The 16,754-nt window shown below is 45.9% G+C and overlaps 1 protein-coding gene across 1 annotated transcript; it reads left to right on the top strand.

The window, feature by feature from the left end:
• The first annotated feature begins 13,538 nt into the window (after window positions 1-13,538).
• On the top strand, window positions 13,539-16,489 carry LOC139450876 (mucin-2-like). Its single transcript, XM_071232711.1, has 2 exons — window positions 13,539-13,567; window positions 14,647-16,489. The coding sequence occupies exons 1-2, from the start codon at window positions 13,539-13,541 to the stop codon at window positions 16,487-16,489; spliced, it is 1,872 nt and encodes a 623-aa protein (XP_071088812.1).
• Window positions 16,490-16,754: the final 265 nt, after the last annotated feature.

Genomic DNA, 16,754 nt, shown 5'->3' with positions numbered 1-16,754 from the left:
GTTGTGGAGAATCTTCATCCCCAGAGAATAACGAATCAGACGTCCTAGCTCCCTACCCACCATGGAGTGTCTACATGGACGATGCCACACACCTGTGGATCTCCAACAGACGGCACCAGGGATACCAGGAGAGTATACTCAAACAGAAGTACTAATCAATAGATCAATAAATCCACCGGATTATCCCATGAGCCACCACCTTCTGGCACTGCCATCTAGGCAAATTTTGAATTTATCAAGTATTGTAAAAATCAATATACGTGTATATTCAAACAGTTCTGTTATAAACAGACTTCCAAGCCAAATAATGAAAGAGAGCATGAAAAGTAAAGTGCTCAGGGCATGGCATGACCAGCCGATTGATAGAATCGGGCCCATTCTATCACCCGTCTAGGCAAAGTTAGGGCCAAAGTGGTGTGTTGGGTTAAGGAACACTATTGCACCCTCTACCATCAGACTACCTTGCTCTGCCTACACAGGGACGCAACCCTCGGCAAACAGGCTGCCCAATTTGGCCGCCTTTAACGACCAGCAATGGGGTGCTGAGGGCACATTCTACCCCGGGTCCCCACGGGGGAAGAGCTATAAGCGTTACCCAGCACTCACCACGGGGAGGTTGCTCTTCACGAGTGCCACCCTTTCTAAGTAGTCAACAAGGATCACATCATCTGCATCCCAGAAAACAGGGTCCATAACTTTCCTCACTAATCTGGAAGACTTGAATTTCTATGGTGCCGGAGAAGTGGAATGGTGCTATTCCATGGACTGATGTCGTTTTGACTCATAGTGGTAGACCCATGTTTCATCACCTGTTACTTATATACTGAACCGCAAAAGAAACGTCACCCCAAATGACATTGCATTAAAAGTTGTCATTTAAATGTAAAAGTTTACCAAATTTAACATTACCTTGTCCGGAAAAATGAAATTTGATGATAAAAAAAACAAAGCAGATGACAATAAACCGATCGCACAAAAGCATCACGGCAACGGCCATGGTGACCCGATGCACGTGGGTTCCGTGCAAATTGAAATGCACATGCGTTCCTCAATTTCTTGCCCTATAAAAATCCACCCAGATCGGATAACATTCATTCGTTATTGAATTGCTACCACAAGATTGACAAGAAATCAGCAACACCAAGCCCTTGGACGATTGCAAGCTGGACAAACCGCCCGGCAAGTAGCCAATGCATTTCAAGTCCACGTGAGGACCATATACAGACTCCAGCAACGGTACCAGACCACCAACACTACAGATGACCGACCACGTAGTGGAAGACCAAGGGTCACCACCCGACGTCAGGATCGTCAGATTGTGCGACAGCATCTTCAAGATCGCTTTGTTACTGCTGCGGAAACTTCTCGACAGACCATGCGGACACACCAGCGACACATTAGTGCAGACACAGTGTATCAATACACGTGCAGCAAACACGCTGTTAGACTTTACAGAGGACAGTTATTGACAGCGCAACATCGTCATCTTCGCGAGGCAAGAGAGTTAACTGACTTTAAAAGTCCAGTTTCCACCCTTTCCGGATAAGGCTGGAATTCCTGGGCTCGATCGTAGCGCCACCAGTGGCTATTACGAGTTATGTCCCTTCAATGCCTCTCATATGGACCAATCAGATTCCATCTCTCGTATCACTTTCATTTTCTTCAAACAAAATAGCTGCGCCCAGTCAGGACGATCTGATCGATAATCAAGATCATATTGTGATATATCGGATCTTACATTGCTAAGTGCATCAAATCACGTGAGCACCTTGATTAAAAACATGAAAAGATTTGGAAAATATGTTGACACCGAGTTGGCGGTGCACATGCTTTGCAAATCCTGCAATCGACCAAAATCTGCATTACAGTTTGCGAACCGGATTTAGATTTCATTGCGCGATTTTGACTGGACTATGCATAGACTCGTCAGTCAAGCCAAAATCTAACTCAATAATTCCAGCCTAGTTTGGCAAGGGTGGAAACTGGACTTTCATATTCAGCCACCTCTCTTGCCTCGGGAAGATTAACATCGTCGTCAGAGATTGAGATGAGCCCTGACCAACGTCGTTGGCAGCTACGCATCTTCCCGAGGCAAGGATGTCAACTGACTATAAAAGTCCAGTTTCCTTCCTTGCCGAATATCCTTGAATTTCTGGACTCGATCGCAGTCCCACCAGTGCCTATTACTAGTTATGTTCCTTCTATTTCCCTCCTATTGATCATTCAGATTCCATCCCTCGTATCACTTGTATTTGCTTCAAACAAATGGCGGCGCCCGGTCAAGACGAGCTTATCGATAATCACGATCTATATTGTAATAAAACGGGCCTTACCGCGATAAGTGCATAAAATCACTTGAACACCTTGATTAAAAACATGAAAGAATTTGCAAAACATCTGTCAACGCTCAGCTGGCGGTACAATGCTTTGCAAATCCTTCATTCGACCGAAATCTGCATATTGAAATCCATGTTGTCTGGTTCGTTATGTGATTTTGATTGGACTATGCAAAGACTCGATAGTCGAGCCAAAGTGTACCTCCAGAGTTCCAGCCTACTTCACCTGGAACTAGACTTCTATAGCCAGTTAAAGCCCTTGCCTAAGGGAGATGGCAGTGACGTGACTGGAAGAGGGTTGTTGAAAGCCGGTTCTCTCTGTTCAGAGCGGATGGAAGACAGCGTGTTTACCGCCGAAAGGGAGAACGAACGGCGGCATGTTGCGTTCAAGAAGTCGTGCCGTATGGTGGAGGGATGTTATGGTGTAGGGAGGAATTTGTAAGCAGGCGAGAACACCACCGTTCATCGTTAACGGAAATATGACAGCTCAGCGTTACATGAATGACAATCTTCGTCCGATTGTCCTACCATTTCTACAACAGCTGCCTCGTGGTGTGTTTTATCAGCATGACAACACCAGAACCTACAGAACATCCCTTGCAGCCAACAACGCCATTGTGTCACCTTGGCCTGCACGCTCCCCAGACATGTCCCCCATAGTACACCTCTGGGATGTCATGGGTCGTGTATTCGACAGCGACCATCCTCCAGCCAACCGACAAGAAGTGATCCAGACCCTTCAAGAAGAATGGCAACGTATTCCACGTGACGTCACCAGACAGCTGACTTTGTCTGTGCTCCAGAGAGTTCTTGCGTGTCTAGTGGCAGGGGGTGGTCATACACGCTATTATTGTGACGTGTCATTGAACTTTAGCGATTTTAGATCCATGTGCCTTGTCCATTACCTTGAAAGCTTGTTTTTGCTACCCAACCTCAATTCTGACAACTGTCATGCCTATATCGGATGCTGTATGACTGTCATTTTAAATATTGACTTCGTTGCAATTTCGATCTTTTCAATAAATTATACTTCATGCATCTATCTTTTGTGTGTTTTTTTTTAACTAGAGTGATTTTAACCTATTGACGTCAGTGTATATCTCGGATAATAATATTCATAACAATACACAGCGACTGGGACGAGTCTAGAGTATTCGTCATGGCCCCATGATGGACAGTGGGTCATCTCATCACAGCGTCTTACCGGCAGCTCCAAACAGTGCCCCAAAAACCGATCAGATAAAGGAATATGCTCCGGTGGCTGACCAAGCTCGGACGTACTCTCATATGGTTTTCTTCCATGTCTGATACTAGATAGTCTAACCGGTTTACGTAATTACACGCGCTTAAATCAATATACATGTGGCATCACCTTTTTTTCCTATCCGATATATTCTTTCGGATCGTTGACGTCAAAGAGCGGTTGCCATGGTAAGCTATGAAACCACATTTTTCTGACCACCTTTATCGCTGTTTTATATCGAACACATGCTTTATGCTTAAAAAATAATACCACGGCTTCCAGTTTTATATTTCTATGCACATTAACTCACTTGATAAAAACGGACAATGCACAGTATTGCCTACAAGCTGGCCGATAACGTCGCCATATTCCGTTAGGATATTTTCAGGTGGCGTTCCAACATGTTCGTCAGTCGATCTTTGTTCGGCGCGTTCATCATGTTTGGTCGATAAATGACAAATCAATTTCTTAAGTGTGTTGCGTGGGTAGATCAGTTGCTAGGAAGATCACTGTACACCATGGCACCCTGCTCTAAATGTGACTTTGATAACGTTCTCCTTGTTCAACCAGAGAATGTCTCGCATCGGTAACTTCAAAAATTGGCGTCACTGATTGGATTCGTGAGTTTCCGTGATCCCGATGATTCTCCTGTCATTCGTGAAAACAATTACTATTTCTGTTTTCTCGATATTGCTTGTGCCGATACGTGTCAAGGATTCCACTGACCCTTGTATTGTACGTTTATATGATGATTAAATTTTGCAATGTTCAAACAATATCACGGCGGGGGAAACCACCAATGGGCTTCCAATTATTCCCATGTGCGGAATCGAACCCGGATCTTTTGGCGTGATGAGTTAACGCTTTAACCACTTGGCTACCCCAACTGAAGAACCAGTTCATGCAATAGAACCTTCTGTATTCTGAAACCTTAACTTAACTATTCAACCCCAGCATAGGAGGTGAGGTGAACTTGGGTTTAACGTCGCGTCTACATGTGTGTGTGTGTGTGTGTGTGTGTGTGTGTGTGTGTGTGTACGTGTGTGTGTGTGTGTGTGCGTGTGCGTCTGCTTGTACTAGTCCGGACTGATGTTGATTTATAGTGCTAGCCCACTGAGATACCATGCCACAGTTTAACATGACTACCCCACTCAGACACGGTATATTGACTCCGAGCCGACCAGTCCTTGTTTTAGCCCCTTAATGCCAAACTCCAGACAGGGTAACAACAAATACGTCTTTTGGTATGACGCGGCCGGGGATCGAACACCGGACCTGCCGCACTCCGGGGGGACGTTCTACCACTAGACCACGGAGGCGGTCCTCCAATAATTGGACCTCACAGCGGTTTTGTTTCGATTGCAAACCAAATACGCACCACGTACTCACTAGTTCACCCACATATTCATTCACTTGCCGCCTCAGTGGTCTAGTCGTAGAGCGTATGTACGGAGAGCTGAAGGTGGGGGGTTCGATCCCCGCCCGCATCCTACTAAAAGACGTTAAAATACTGTACTTGTTGTTACTCTGACTGACGCTCGGCATTAAAGGGTTAAAACAATAATGTGTCTGAGTAAAGTATTCATGTTAAACTGCGGTATGGTATCTCAGTGGGCTAGCACTATAAAGTCACACACACGCGCGCACGCACGCACGCACGCACGCACGCACGCACGCGTATTAAGTGCAATAATCTGGAACGCGACGTTAAATCCGAATTCACCTGGCCATCTGATCTCATTCACTCACTCTCTGTAAATAAATCCTTCATTCACTCTCTAGACCCGGGGTAGAATAGATATTCAGCAACCCATGCTTGCCGTAAAAGGTGACTACGCTTGTCGCTGACTTTGTTGATGCATGTCATCGATCCCAATTGCGTGAATCGATGCTCATGATATCAATCACTGGATTGTCTGGTCCAGACTCGATTATGGTTAGACCGCCGTCATATAGCTGGAATATTGCTGAGTTCGACGTTAAACAACTGTTAAACAACAATTAAAATGTGTTTCTATGGCACGCTTCATACATCACCCTACATGATCTTCCGCTGCAATTAAGTGAGTTTTAGTTGATAAATCTGTCCTCATATTAAATATTATGACTTCCTGTATAAACTCCCCCCAAAACTGATTGTGTACAAATAACATTAACAGGTTTGCTATATAATTGAACCTACTTGGTTCCAAAAACAATGTCTGGATCTTGGTTTAATGAAGTAGCAGCCGACGTCAGTTTCGCAAATATCGCCGTGTCAACTGTCATGGCTGATCGTGTTTCCCACGTACATGTAGCAAGACGCAATAACATTGCAATCACTTTTTATCGTATTTACAGACAAATGGTTTATTAGATTTCCATATATACACTCAAGAGAATGGCATCATGCCATTAATGGATTTGTTAATATGTGTAGATCCAACATCTGTGCCATTATATCTTTACAGTCACCATTTTTCTTACGTATATTCCGTGGTCAAGTGGTAGAGCGTCCGTCCGGAGAGCGGAAGGTCCGGGGCTCGATACCCGACCGCGTCATACCAAAAGACGTTAAAAGATGGTACTTGTTGTTATCCTGTCTGGCGCTCGGCATTAAGGGGCTAAAATAAAGACTGGTCGGCTCGGAGTCAGTATACTGTGTCTGAGTGGGGTATTCATGTTAAACTGCGGCATGGTATCTCAGTGAGCTAGCACTATAAATCGGCATCAGTCCGGACTAGTACAAGCAGCCACACAAACACACACACGTACATGAACGTCTCTCATTTCAAGGAAATGGTTTAGCTGTTCCATGTTTTAAGAACTTCAATAGCGACAGTATGTTTATCTCTCTCATCACCTGCGTCCCTTAGTAGCCTTTAAAACCTGGAGATAAAACCGTCCTTTGTCCGTACTTCGGTTTTCCCGTGTACCATGATGATTGTTCCATTCCGTACAATAAATCGCAACGTGTAATAATGTGCTACGCTAGACTATGGAACACACAGGGATGTAGTTTGGACGGGTTGTTACTGCGCATCTACCGTCATGTGATCCATGTACATTACAGCGTGTGTTGACGTCAGTGGGGTTGGAATACATATCGATGCAGATTACTACTACCGTAGACGTGAGACGGGATTAATATAAATGATTAGTGTATGACCTTTAACGCTCTTCCCCACACGGCCCTGCATCCTACCGCGCCGCAGCGCTGCCGAATAAACAACAACTGTGTTATTAATAAACACGTGCCTCTTCATTTCACGATGTCTTTTAAACATGTTTAAAGGGATATCAGAGTTGTAATGTACGGTTGGTAGGTTTTGCCAAAAAGTACGGCGCTGGCTTAAGCATAGTGGCGTTCTCAGTCACTAGGCAGTCTAGAGTTAGAGTTGCGTCCCTTGGACACCCCAGACTATGATTGCGAGTTCGAATCCTATTTCGACTCGATTATGTTTCCAGGTTTGTCAGCTACCATACCCGTGCTTGTGGGTTTCATCAACGTGGTAAATGTCTAGTATTACTTAAACCAACTCGCTCACTCCCTCACTCCAAGTTACCATACATGTATAAGTGAATGTGGACAAAGCCCAGTAGCGGGTCATATGAGTGCTGAGGATCTTAGGGATATAATTTGAACAGAATTACAACCGTATTGTTTCAGATACCGTTAACAGATACATCTCTTACGATCTCTGCCTAATATTTGACAAGGGGGCACGGGTGGCCCAGTCGACTAAGGCGCCGCGATTCGCTGTGCAGAGATGCGTCCCTTGGGCACGCCAGAAACCTATGATTGTGGGTTCGAATCCCGGTTCGCCCCGATTATGTTTCTAGGTTTGTCAGCACCATACCCGTGCTCGTGGGTTTCACCGAAGTGGTAAACGTCTGATACCTGCATCACTTCGGGCTTTCCTCCCACATTAAGCTGACACGCCGTGTTATAACTGGAATAATGTTAAAAGCGGCGTTAAACCCAACTCACTCACTAATATTTGACAAAGGATGAGGCATGATACGGCTCCTTTTGGCCCACTGGATAAGAATAATTTATGAAATGAACAATCCTTTCAGAAATTGTTACAAACGTCAGACAAGTTCATATGAATATGAGTCAGGTTACCCGTGAAGATCTGGGTTAGAATAGGTCTTCAGCAAACCATGCTTGCCGCAAAAGACGACTATGCTTGTCGTAAGAGGCGACTAACGGTATAGGATGGTCATGCTCGTTGACTTGGTTGATGCTTGTCATCGTATCCCAATTGCGTGGATCGATGCTCACGATGTCAATCGCTGGATTGTCTGGTCCAGACTCGATAATTTACTGACCGCTGTCATATAGCTGGAATATTGCTAATTTAGGCCTTAAACAACAAACAAACAAATCGAAACTTGCATTGTTTAACTGATTTACAGGTAAGCCTGAAATGTGTGAAAATGCTGATTTTAGAGGTTTTCTTGAAGCATTTTTTCAAATATACTGCTCAAAAGAAGTTAAGGATAACCCGATTCTTTCATATTGGTAATGTTAATCTGTCATGGCATGAGAGATTAACTATTGTAATATGAAAGAATCAGGTGATCCTTAACTTCTTTTGAGTAGTATATTTGATCATGATGATGTCTTTGGCTCAAGTTGATTGTCTCAGGAGATAAAGACATTACATGCCTATGGTTTAATATTCATTTTGGGTCAGATTTCTTTTGTTCGAAACATCGTCATTTTTCACTTATTTTAGCCACACTTATATACCTGTATGTGAGATATTTAAAACATGCATGTGAAAAAAGCCATACCACTTACAAAGTAATATTTCAAAATATGCTGTAAAGTTTTTTAAATACCCAGTTGGCCAAAAAGGACAATCGTTCTTATAAGAAGCCGGAGCGGTCGGGTAGCCTAGCAGTTAAAGGGTTCGCTCGTCACGCCGAAGACCAGGGTTCGATTCCCGACATGGGTACAATGTATGAAGCCCATTTCTGGTGTCCCCCGCCGTGATATTGCTGGAATATTGCTAAAAGCGGCGTAAAACCACACTCACTCACTATAAGAAGCCCTGAGTGTCATGTATACGTGCGTTTTTGGCAAACGTACGTCCGTGCAGGTTTTTGTGCATACTCACTACTCTGTGATAGTTTCATGTGCATTTCTGCGTATGCGGTCGGGCGGTTTGTAATGCGTTTTTAGTAATACAGACGTTTTCATCACGTTTACGTCTTCGTTCAGGCTTTCTTCCCAAATTGAGCTGACATGCCGAAAAGTAATTGGAATACCATTCAAAGCGAGGTTAAAACCCAACACACTCTCACTCACTGTTACAGCGTACGTACTCGTCTATGAAATGTTGTCTTTTGACAGGAGTTTTTGAGTACATTTGTACACTTACACAATTATGTAAATGTTCAGGGATTCGATGGACCCAGCAGACAGGAGTCCATCTTGAAACTTCATTAATCCCGCGCTTGGTCGGAAATCACCATGTCAGAAACATATCTCAGCGTCTCAGTCCGATGCCTGCATTATTTGAAGGAAGCGAAAATACGTTAATTGAAACACTGCAAGAGAATATGGAAAATATCCGCCCTTAGTTCAACGGGTCATTTAATTATGTAGCAGAAATAGACGTATAATTTGTATTGCTTCAAGCACCATTTAGATTACCGCCATACTAATGGGTGCTGTATCCCGTTTTGTGCATACCTCAAGGCGCTGTCACTCATCCAAAAGGTTGATTGAACTATACGTGAAGCTTCAGACCTCTGTCATTTGGTTAGGTATCATTCATTTGAATGCAAATGGGAAATATTCGAACCAATGGTAGTAGGGTATATTTTGTGGGTTGGTGCTTCAATGTATAGCTGACATCTCAAACAGTTCAAGTATAAATACAGGGTAATGTGTTGATAGGCAGGGAAACCAAGTTAATTGGATGCTTCCGTTCCTCGTCAAATGGGTCTGTTTAATAATTTCCGAATTAACAAATCATAGGTACCATGAGTCTACATAAAGAGTGTTAAGTCTACATAAAGAGTGTTACAGTCTACATAAAGAGTGTTACAGTCTACATAAAGAGTGTTACAGTCTACATAAAGAGTGTTACAGTCTACGTAAAGAGTGTTACAGTCTACATGAACAGTGTTACGATCTACATAAACAGTGTTACAATCTACACACTATGACAATGTTATAGTCTACATAAACAGTGTTACAGTCAACATAAATAGTGTTACGGTCTACATAAACAGTGTTACAGTCTACATCAGCAGTGTAACGATCTATATAAACAGTGTTAGAGTCTACACAACATTACAATGTTACAGTCTACATAAACATTGTTACAGTGTACACAGTGTTACAGTCTGCATAAGCAGTGTTATAGACTACACAATATGGTAATGTTATAGTCTACATCAACAGTGTTACAGTCTACATAAACAGTGTTAAATTCTACATAAACAGTGTTACAATCTACTTAAACAATGTTACCGACTACACAATATGATACAGTCTACATCAACAGTGTAACAGTCTACATAAACAATGTAACAGGCTACATAAACAATGTTACAGACTACACAATATGACAATGATACAGTCTACATTAACAGTGTAACAGTCTACATAAACAATGTAACAGGCTACATAACAGCGTTACAGACTACACAATATGATAATGTTATGTCTACATCAACATTGTTACAGTCTACATAAACAGTGTTAGAGACTACATAAACAGTCTACAAACACAATACAGACTACACAATATGACAATGTTACAGTCTACATAAACAGTGTTAAGTCTACATAAACAGTGATACAGACTACACAATATGGCAATGTTACAGTCTACATAAACAGTGTTACAGAATACACAATATGGCAATGTTACAGTCTACATAAACAGTGTTACAGTCTACATAAACAGTGTTACAGACTACATAAACAGTGTTACAGAATATACAATATGACAATGTTACAGTCCACATCAGCATTGTTTCAGTTAACATTAACAGTGTGACAGTCTACATAAAAAGTGTTACAGTTTACAAAAAACAGTGTAACAGACTACACAACATTGCAATGTTACCGTCTACATAAACAGTGTTACAGTCTACATAAACAGTGTACCAGACTACATAAACAGTGTTACAGAATATACAATATGATAATGTTACAGTCCACATCAGCATTGTTTCAGTTAACATTAACAGTGTGACAGTCTACATAAAAAGTGTTACAGTTTACGAAAACAGTATAACAGACTACACAACATTGCAATGTTACAGTCTACATAAACAGTGTTACAGTTTACAGTCGAGGAAAAATTACTTTTTTACAGTAAACTCAAATGCAGTAGTGTTACAGTCTACACAAAATGACTCTATTACATTCTACACAAAACGATATTGGTAAATCGAAACAAAATGACATCGGCAAATATGTTAATAAAAAGGACTGTGATACATTGATCTCTAAATGTTAATGACTCAAGACAGACGGATTGCAGCGACAACCGACTGAGACTGTAAAACATATCCAAATTACCCAAACTGCCCGCTTGTCGGGTGTATGTATACGCCCTTTCAATAACAAAACTACAAAATGGTGTTTACAGTATTTTAATGCGAGCTCCCGCGATTCAAGAATTAGCTTTATCGAAAACATCATGCTTGCGTAGGAGGTGGGCTTGTATTTTTCTATTTTAGAATCACAAATCGCAAGGGAACTTCTCGTTCTGCTTGTTGTGGTATTAACTTGCTTGTCGTCGGCGATCTGGTTACTCAAATCTGGCGTCGAAAATTAACATCGTTTAGCTGCTGGAGAAATAAAATACGCCCAAAGCGGCAATTGTATTTTTTGAGCTTTAACCCCAAAAGCGTTTTCTCTTCAAAAGCTCTATAATTGTTTATAATTCAACGAATTATATTTATGTGCACATAAAAACATATGGTTCAAACTCCCTGTTTGTTACCTCTTTATTGTCCCAGTAGAAGGAGTTCGGTGATGTTCATGATGTTTATTGGTAAACAAACCTCGTGCAGCGCAATCTCTCCTCGTAAAGTGACCCGTGAGTGAGTGGTTTGGGTGGGTGAGAGAGTCGGTGAGTGAGTTTGTGGTTTGAGTGTATGAATGTATGAGTGCGTGAGTGAGTGGTTTGGGTTGGTGAGAGAGTCGGTGAGTGAGTGGTTTGAGTGTATGAATGTGTGAGTGAGTGAGTGAGTGAGTGGGTGAGAGAGACGGTGAGTGAGTTTGTGGTTTGAGTGTATAAATGAATGAGTGCGTGAGTGAGTGGTTTGAGTGGGTGAGAGAGTCGGTGAGTGCGTGAATGGTTTGAGTGTATGAATGTGTGAGTGCGTGAGTGAGTGAGTGGTTTGGGTGGGTGAGAGAGTCAGTGAGTGAGTGGTTTGAGTGTATGAATTTGTGAGTCGGTGAGTGAGTGAGTGGTTTAAGGGGGTGAGAGAGTCGGTGAGTGAGTTTGTGGTTTGAGTGTATGAATGTATGAGTGCGTGAGTGAATGGTTTGAGTGGTGAGAGAGTCGATGAGTGCGTGAGTGGTTTGAGTGTATGAATGTGAGTGCGTGTGTGAGTGAGTGGTTTGGGTGGGTGAGAGAGTCGGTGAGTGAGTTAGTGGTTTGAGTGGGTGAGAGAGTAGGTGAGTGAGTTAGTGGTTTGAGTGTATGAATGTGTGAGTGCCACAAGGCTACTTCACCGCAAACAACCGCAAGGCTACTCCACCGCAAACAACCCTAAGGCTACTCCACCGCTGACAACCGAAGGCTTCTCTGCCGCTACCAACCAAAGGCTTCTCCACCGCTAACTACCAAAGGCTTCTCTGCCGCTACCAACCACAAGGCTACTTCACCGCTAACAACCACTTGGTTATTACATCGCTCACAACCACAAGGCTACTCCACCGCTAACAACCACAGGGCTACTCCAGCGCTAACAACCACAAGGCTACTCCAGCGCTAACAACCACTTGCTTATTACACCGCTAACAACCTCAAGGCTACTCCACTGCTAACAACCTCAAGGCTACTCCACCGCTAACAACCTCAAGGCTACTCCACTGCTAACAACCACAAGGCTACTCTACCGCAAACAACCACAAGTCTACTTCACCGCTACCAACCACAAGACTACTCCACCGCTAACAACCACAAGGCTACTTCACCGCAAACAGCCACTTCACCGCTACCAACCACAAGGCTTCTCCACCGCTAACAACCACAAGGCCACTCTACCGCAAACAGCCACTTCACCGCTACCAACCTCAAGGCTACTCCACTGCTAACAACCACAAGGCTACTCTACCGCAAACAACCACAAGACGACTCCACCGCTACCAACCACAAGGCTACTCCACCGCTAACAGCCACTTCACCGCTACCAACCACAAGGCTTCTCCACCGCTAACAACCACAAGGCTACTTCACCGCAACCAACCACAAGGCTACTCCACCGCTAACAACCACAAGGCTACTCCACTGCTAACAACCACAAGGCTACTCCACCGCAAACAGCCACAAGGCTACTTCACCGCTAACAACCACAAGGCTTCTCCGCCGCTACCAACCACAAGACCACTCCACCGCTAACAACCACAAGGCTAATTCACTGCTACCAACCACAAGGCTACTCCACCGCAATCAGCCACTTCACCGCTACCAACAACAAGGCTTCTCCATCGCTACCAACCACAAGGCTACTCCACTGCCAACAACCACAAGGCTACTCCACTGCTTACAACCACAAGGCTACATCACCGCTAACAACCACAAGGCTACTCCACCGCTAACAACCACAAGGCTACTCCACCACTATCAAACACACGGCTACCCCAGCCTCGCTTCTAAAAAACACCTTTAAAGAATCTTTACACTCCAATAAAAAAACGTTTTACACATATGTTTTTACTCTGATGTCACCTGTAACTCCAGCTGCTCCGCCATCACGTATACCTCTTCTCCAAGATGGACAAACAGGTTTCTTGTTCCGTTTGGTGTGTGTTGATCAATATGTAAACGTCGTGCTGTACTGCATGCGTGACGTCAAATGTCATCCATATCCTGGTACGGCCCACGCACGCCACATTGAAATCATTGTCGCCATTCAATATGTCCGTGCAAGGTGCGAAGACCCATTCTTATGGATGTACACACACTACTGTCAACAAATAAATATGTTGTGGCAGTCTAGGTGGTTGAAACGCCGTGATATAAATGAAATACTGTTATAAGAGGCGATAAACCCAACTCACTCACCACTAGGTGGTCGAAGGATATTAATCTCGTATCATACACAGGCCCAATCATCTAATACCCTGATTTTCTGAACTACCTTTAGGGATATTCAAAGGACGTTAAGAATAAAAGTTACGAGGATTCGTCATTCCCGGAGACCCTTTTTTGAATTTTTGAAATTCAAGCCCAACTGTACTTGTTTCTCTCCCTTTCGACGTCCTCACTCTGTTCGCATCTTAAGGGTGAAGTCGGGTAGCCTAGTGGTTAAAGCGTTCGCTCGTCACGCCCAAGACGAGGTTTGGATTTCCCACATGGGTACAATGTGTGAAGCTCATTTCTTGTGTCCGCAGCCATGATATTCCTGGAATATTGCTAAATGCGGCCTAAAACCCAGTCACTCACTCAATCATCCTCAGATTCGCCTTTTAACCCTTATCCCACACACCCACCCCCCACACTCCCTCACCCCACACTCCCTCACCCCACACTCCCTCACCCCACACTCCCTCACCCCACACTCCCTCACCTCCACTCTCCCTCACCCTACACTCCCTCACCTCCACACTCCCTCACCTCCTCTCTCCCTCACCCCACACTCCCTCACCCCACAGTCCCTCACCCCACACTCCCTCACCCCACTCTCCCTCACCCCACACTCCCTCACCTCCACACTCCCTCACCCCACGCTCCCTCACCCCACACTCCCTCACCCCACACTCCCTCACCCCACACTCCCTCACCTCCACACTCCCTCACCCCACACTCCCTCACCCCATACTCCCTCACCCCATACTCCCTCACCCCACACTCCCTCACCCCACACTCCCTCACCCCACAGTCCCTCACCTCCACTCTCCCTCACCCCACACTCCCTCACCCCACACTCCCTCACCTCCACTCTCCCTCACCCCACACCTCCACACTCCCTCACCCCACGCTCCCTCACCTCCACTCTCCCTCACCCCACACCTCCACACTCCCTCACCCCATACTCCCTCACCTCCACACTCCCTCACCCAACGCTTCCTCACCCCACACTCCCTCACCTCCACACTCCCTCACCCTACACTCCCTCACCCCACACTCCCTCACCCCATGCTCCCACACCTCCACACTCCCTCACCCCACACTCCCTCACCCCACGCTCCCTCACCCCATACTCCCTCACCTCCACACTCCCTCACCTCCACACTCCCTCACCCCACACTCCCTCACCCCACACTCCCTCACCCCACACTCCCTCACCCCACACTCCCTCACCCCATGCTCCCTCACCTCCACACTCCCTCACCCCACACTCCCTCACCCCACACTCCCTCACCCAACGCTTCCTCACCCCACACTCCCTCACCTCCACACTCCCTCACCCCACACCTTCACACTCCCTCACCCAACGCTTCCTCACCTCCACACTCCCTCACCCCACACCTCCACACTCCCTCACCCCACACCTCCACACTCCCTCACCCCACACCTCCACACTCCCTCACCCAACGCTTCCTCACCTCCACACTCCCTCACCTCCACACTCCCTCACCCCACACTCCCTCACCCAACACTCCCTCACCCCACACTCCCTTGCCCCACACTCCCTCACCCCACACTCCCTCACCCCATGCTCCCTCACCTCCACACTCCCTCACCTCCACACTCCCTCACCTCCACACTCCCTCACCCCACACCTTCACACTCCACACTCCCTCACCCCACACTCCCTCACCCCACACTCCCTCACCCCACACTCCCTCACCTCCACACTTCCTCACCCCACGCTCCCTCACCTCCACACTTCCTCACCCCACACTCCCTCACCCCACGCTCCCTCATCCCACACTCCCTCACCTCCACACTCCCTCACCCCACACTCCCTCACTACACACTCCCTCACCCACACCCAACACCTCCACACTCCCTCACCCCACTCTCCCTCACCCCACACTCCCTCACCTGCACAATCCCTCACCCCACACCTCCACACTCCACACTCCCTCACCCCACACTCCCTCACCCCACACTCCCTCACCCCACACTCCCTCACCTCCTCACTCCCTCACCCCACGCTCCCTCACCTCCTCACCCCACACTCCCTCACCCCACACTCCCTCACCCCATGCTCCCTCACCTCCACACTCCCTCACCCCACACTCCCTCACCCCACACTCCCTCACCTCCACACTCCCTCACCTCCACACTCCCTCACCCCACACCTCCACACTCCCTCACCCCACGCTCCCTCACTCCCTCACCCCACGCTCCCTCACCTCCACGCTCCCTCACCCCACGCTCCCTCACCTCCTCACTCCCTCACCCCACACTCCCTCACCCCACACTCCCTCACCCCACACCCAACACCTCCACACACCCTCACTCCCACACCCAACACCTCCAAACACCCACACTCCCTCACCCCACACTCCCTCACTACACACTCCCTCACCCCACAGCCAACACCTCCGCACTCCCACACTCCCACACTCCCTCACCCCACACTCCCTTCACCCCCAACCCCCTTACCTATTCATTTCTCCTTAACCATCTTCGAATTTAGTCATTTCCGGGTTCGAATTCCCGATTGTGATCCTTGGTCTGTCAGCACATATTGGTGCTGGTGGGTAGACGTCACTTCCAACATGTTCACGTCAATAAGTCGCGACGTAACTGAAATGCTAAAGCGACGTTAAACTCACTTACGTATCCGTCAAGATAATACTTTACGAAGAAACGTCATCCCTTTGGTGAAAGCCACTATTCATGGCTCATTAAATCGTTTATTCAACATAAAACATATTGTTCCTATTCAGACAAATCCTATACATAAATCCCGTGAGACTTAATTCACTACAATTGACGTCACGTTTGTTATCTAACACTGTTGCTAATATCGAATGGGAATAGTCTTAATTGAAAACTCAAAAAGCTAAATTAGGAAACAAGCTCGTTTTGAAA

This window comes from Haliotis cracherodii, unplaced genomic scaffold (genome assembly GCF_022045235.1).
Source record: "Haliotis cracherodii isolate W230 unplaced genomic scaffold, xgHalCrac1.p SCAF_8, whole genome shotgun sequence".
In the NCBI taxonomy this organism is placed as follows: Eukaryota; Metazoa; Mollusca; class Gastropoda; order Lepetellida; family Haliotidae; genus Haliotis; species Haliotis cracherodii.
This window is presented reverse-complemented; position numbering and strand designations above follow the sequence as displayed.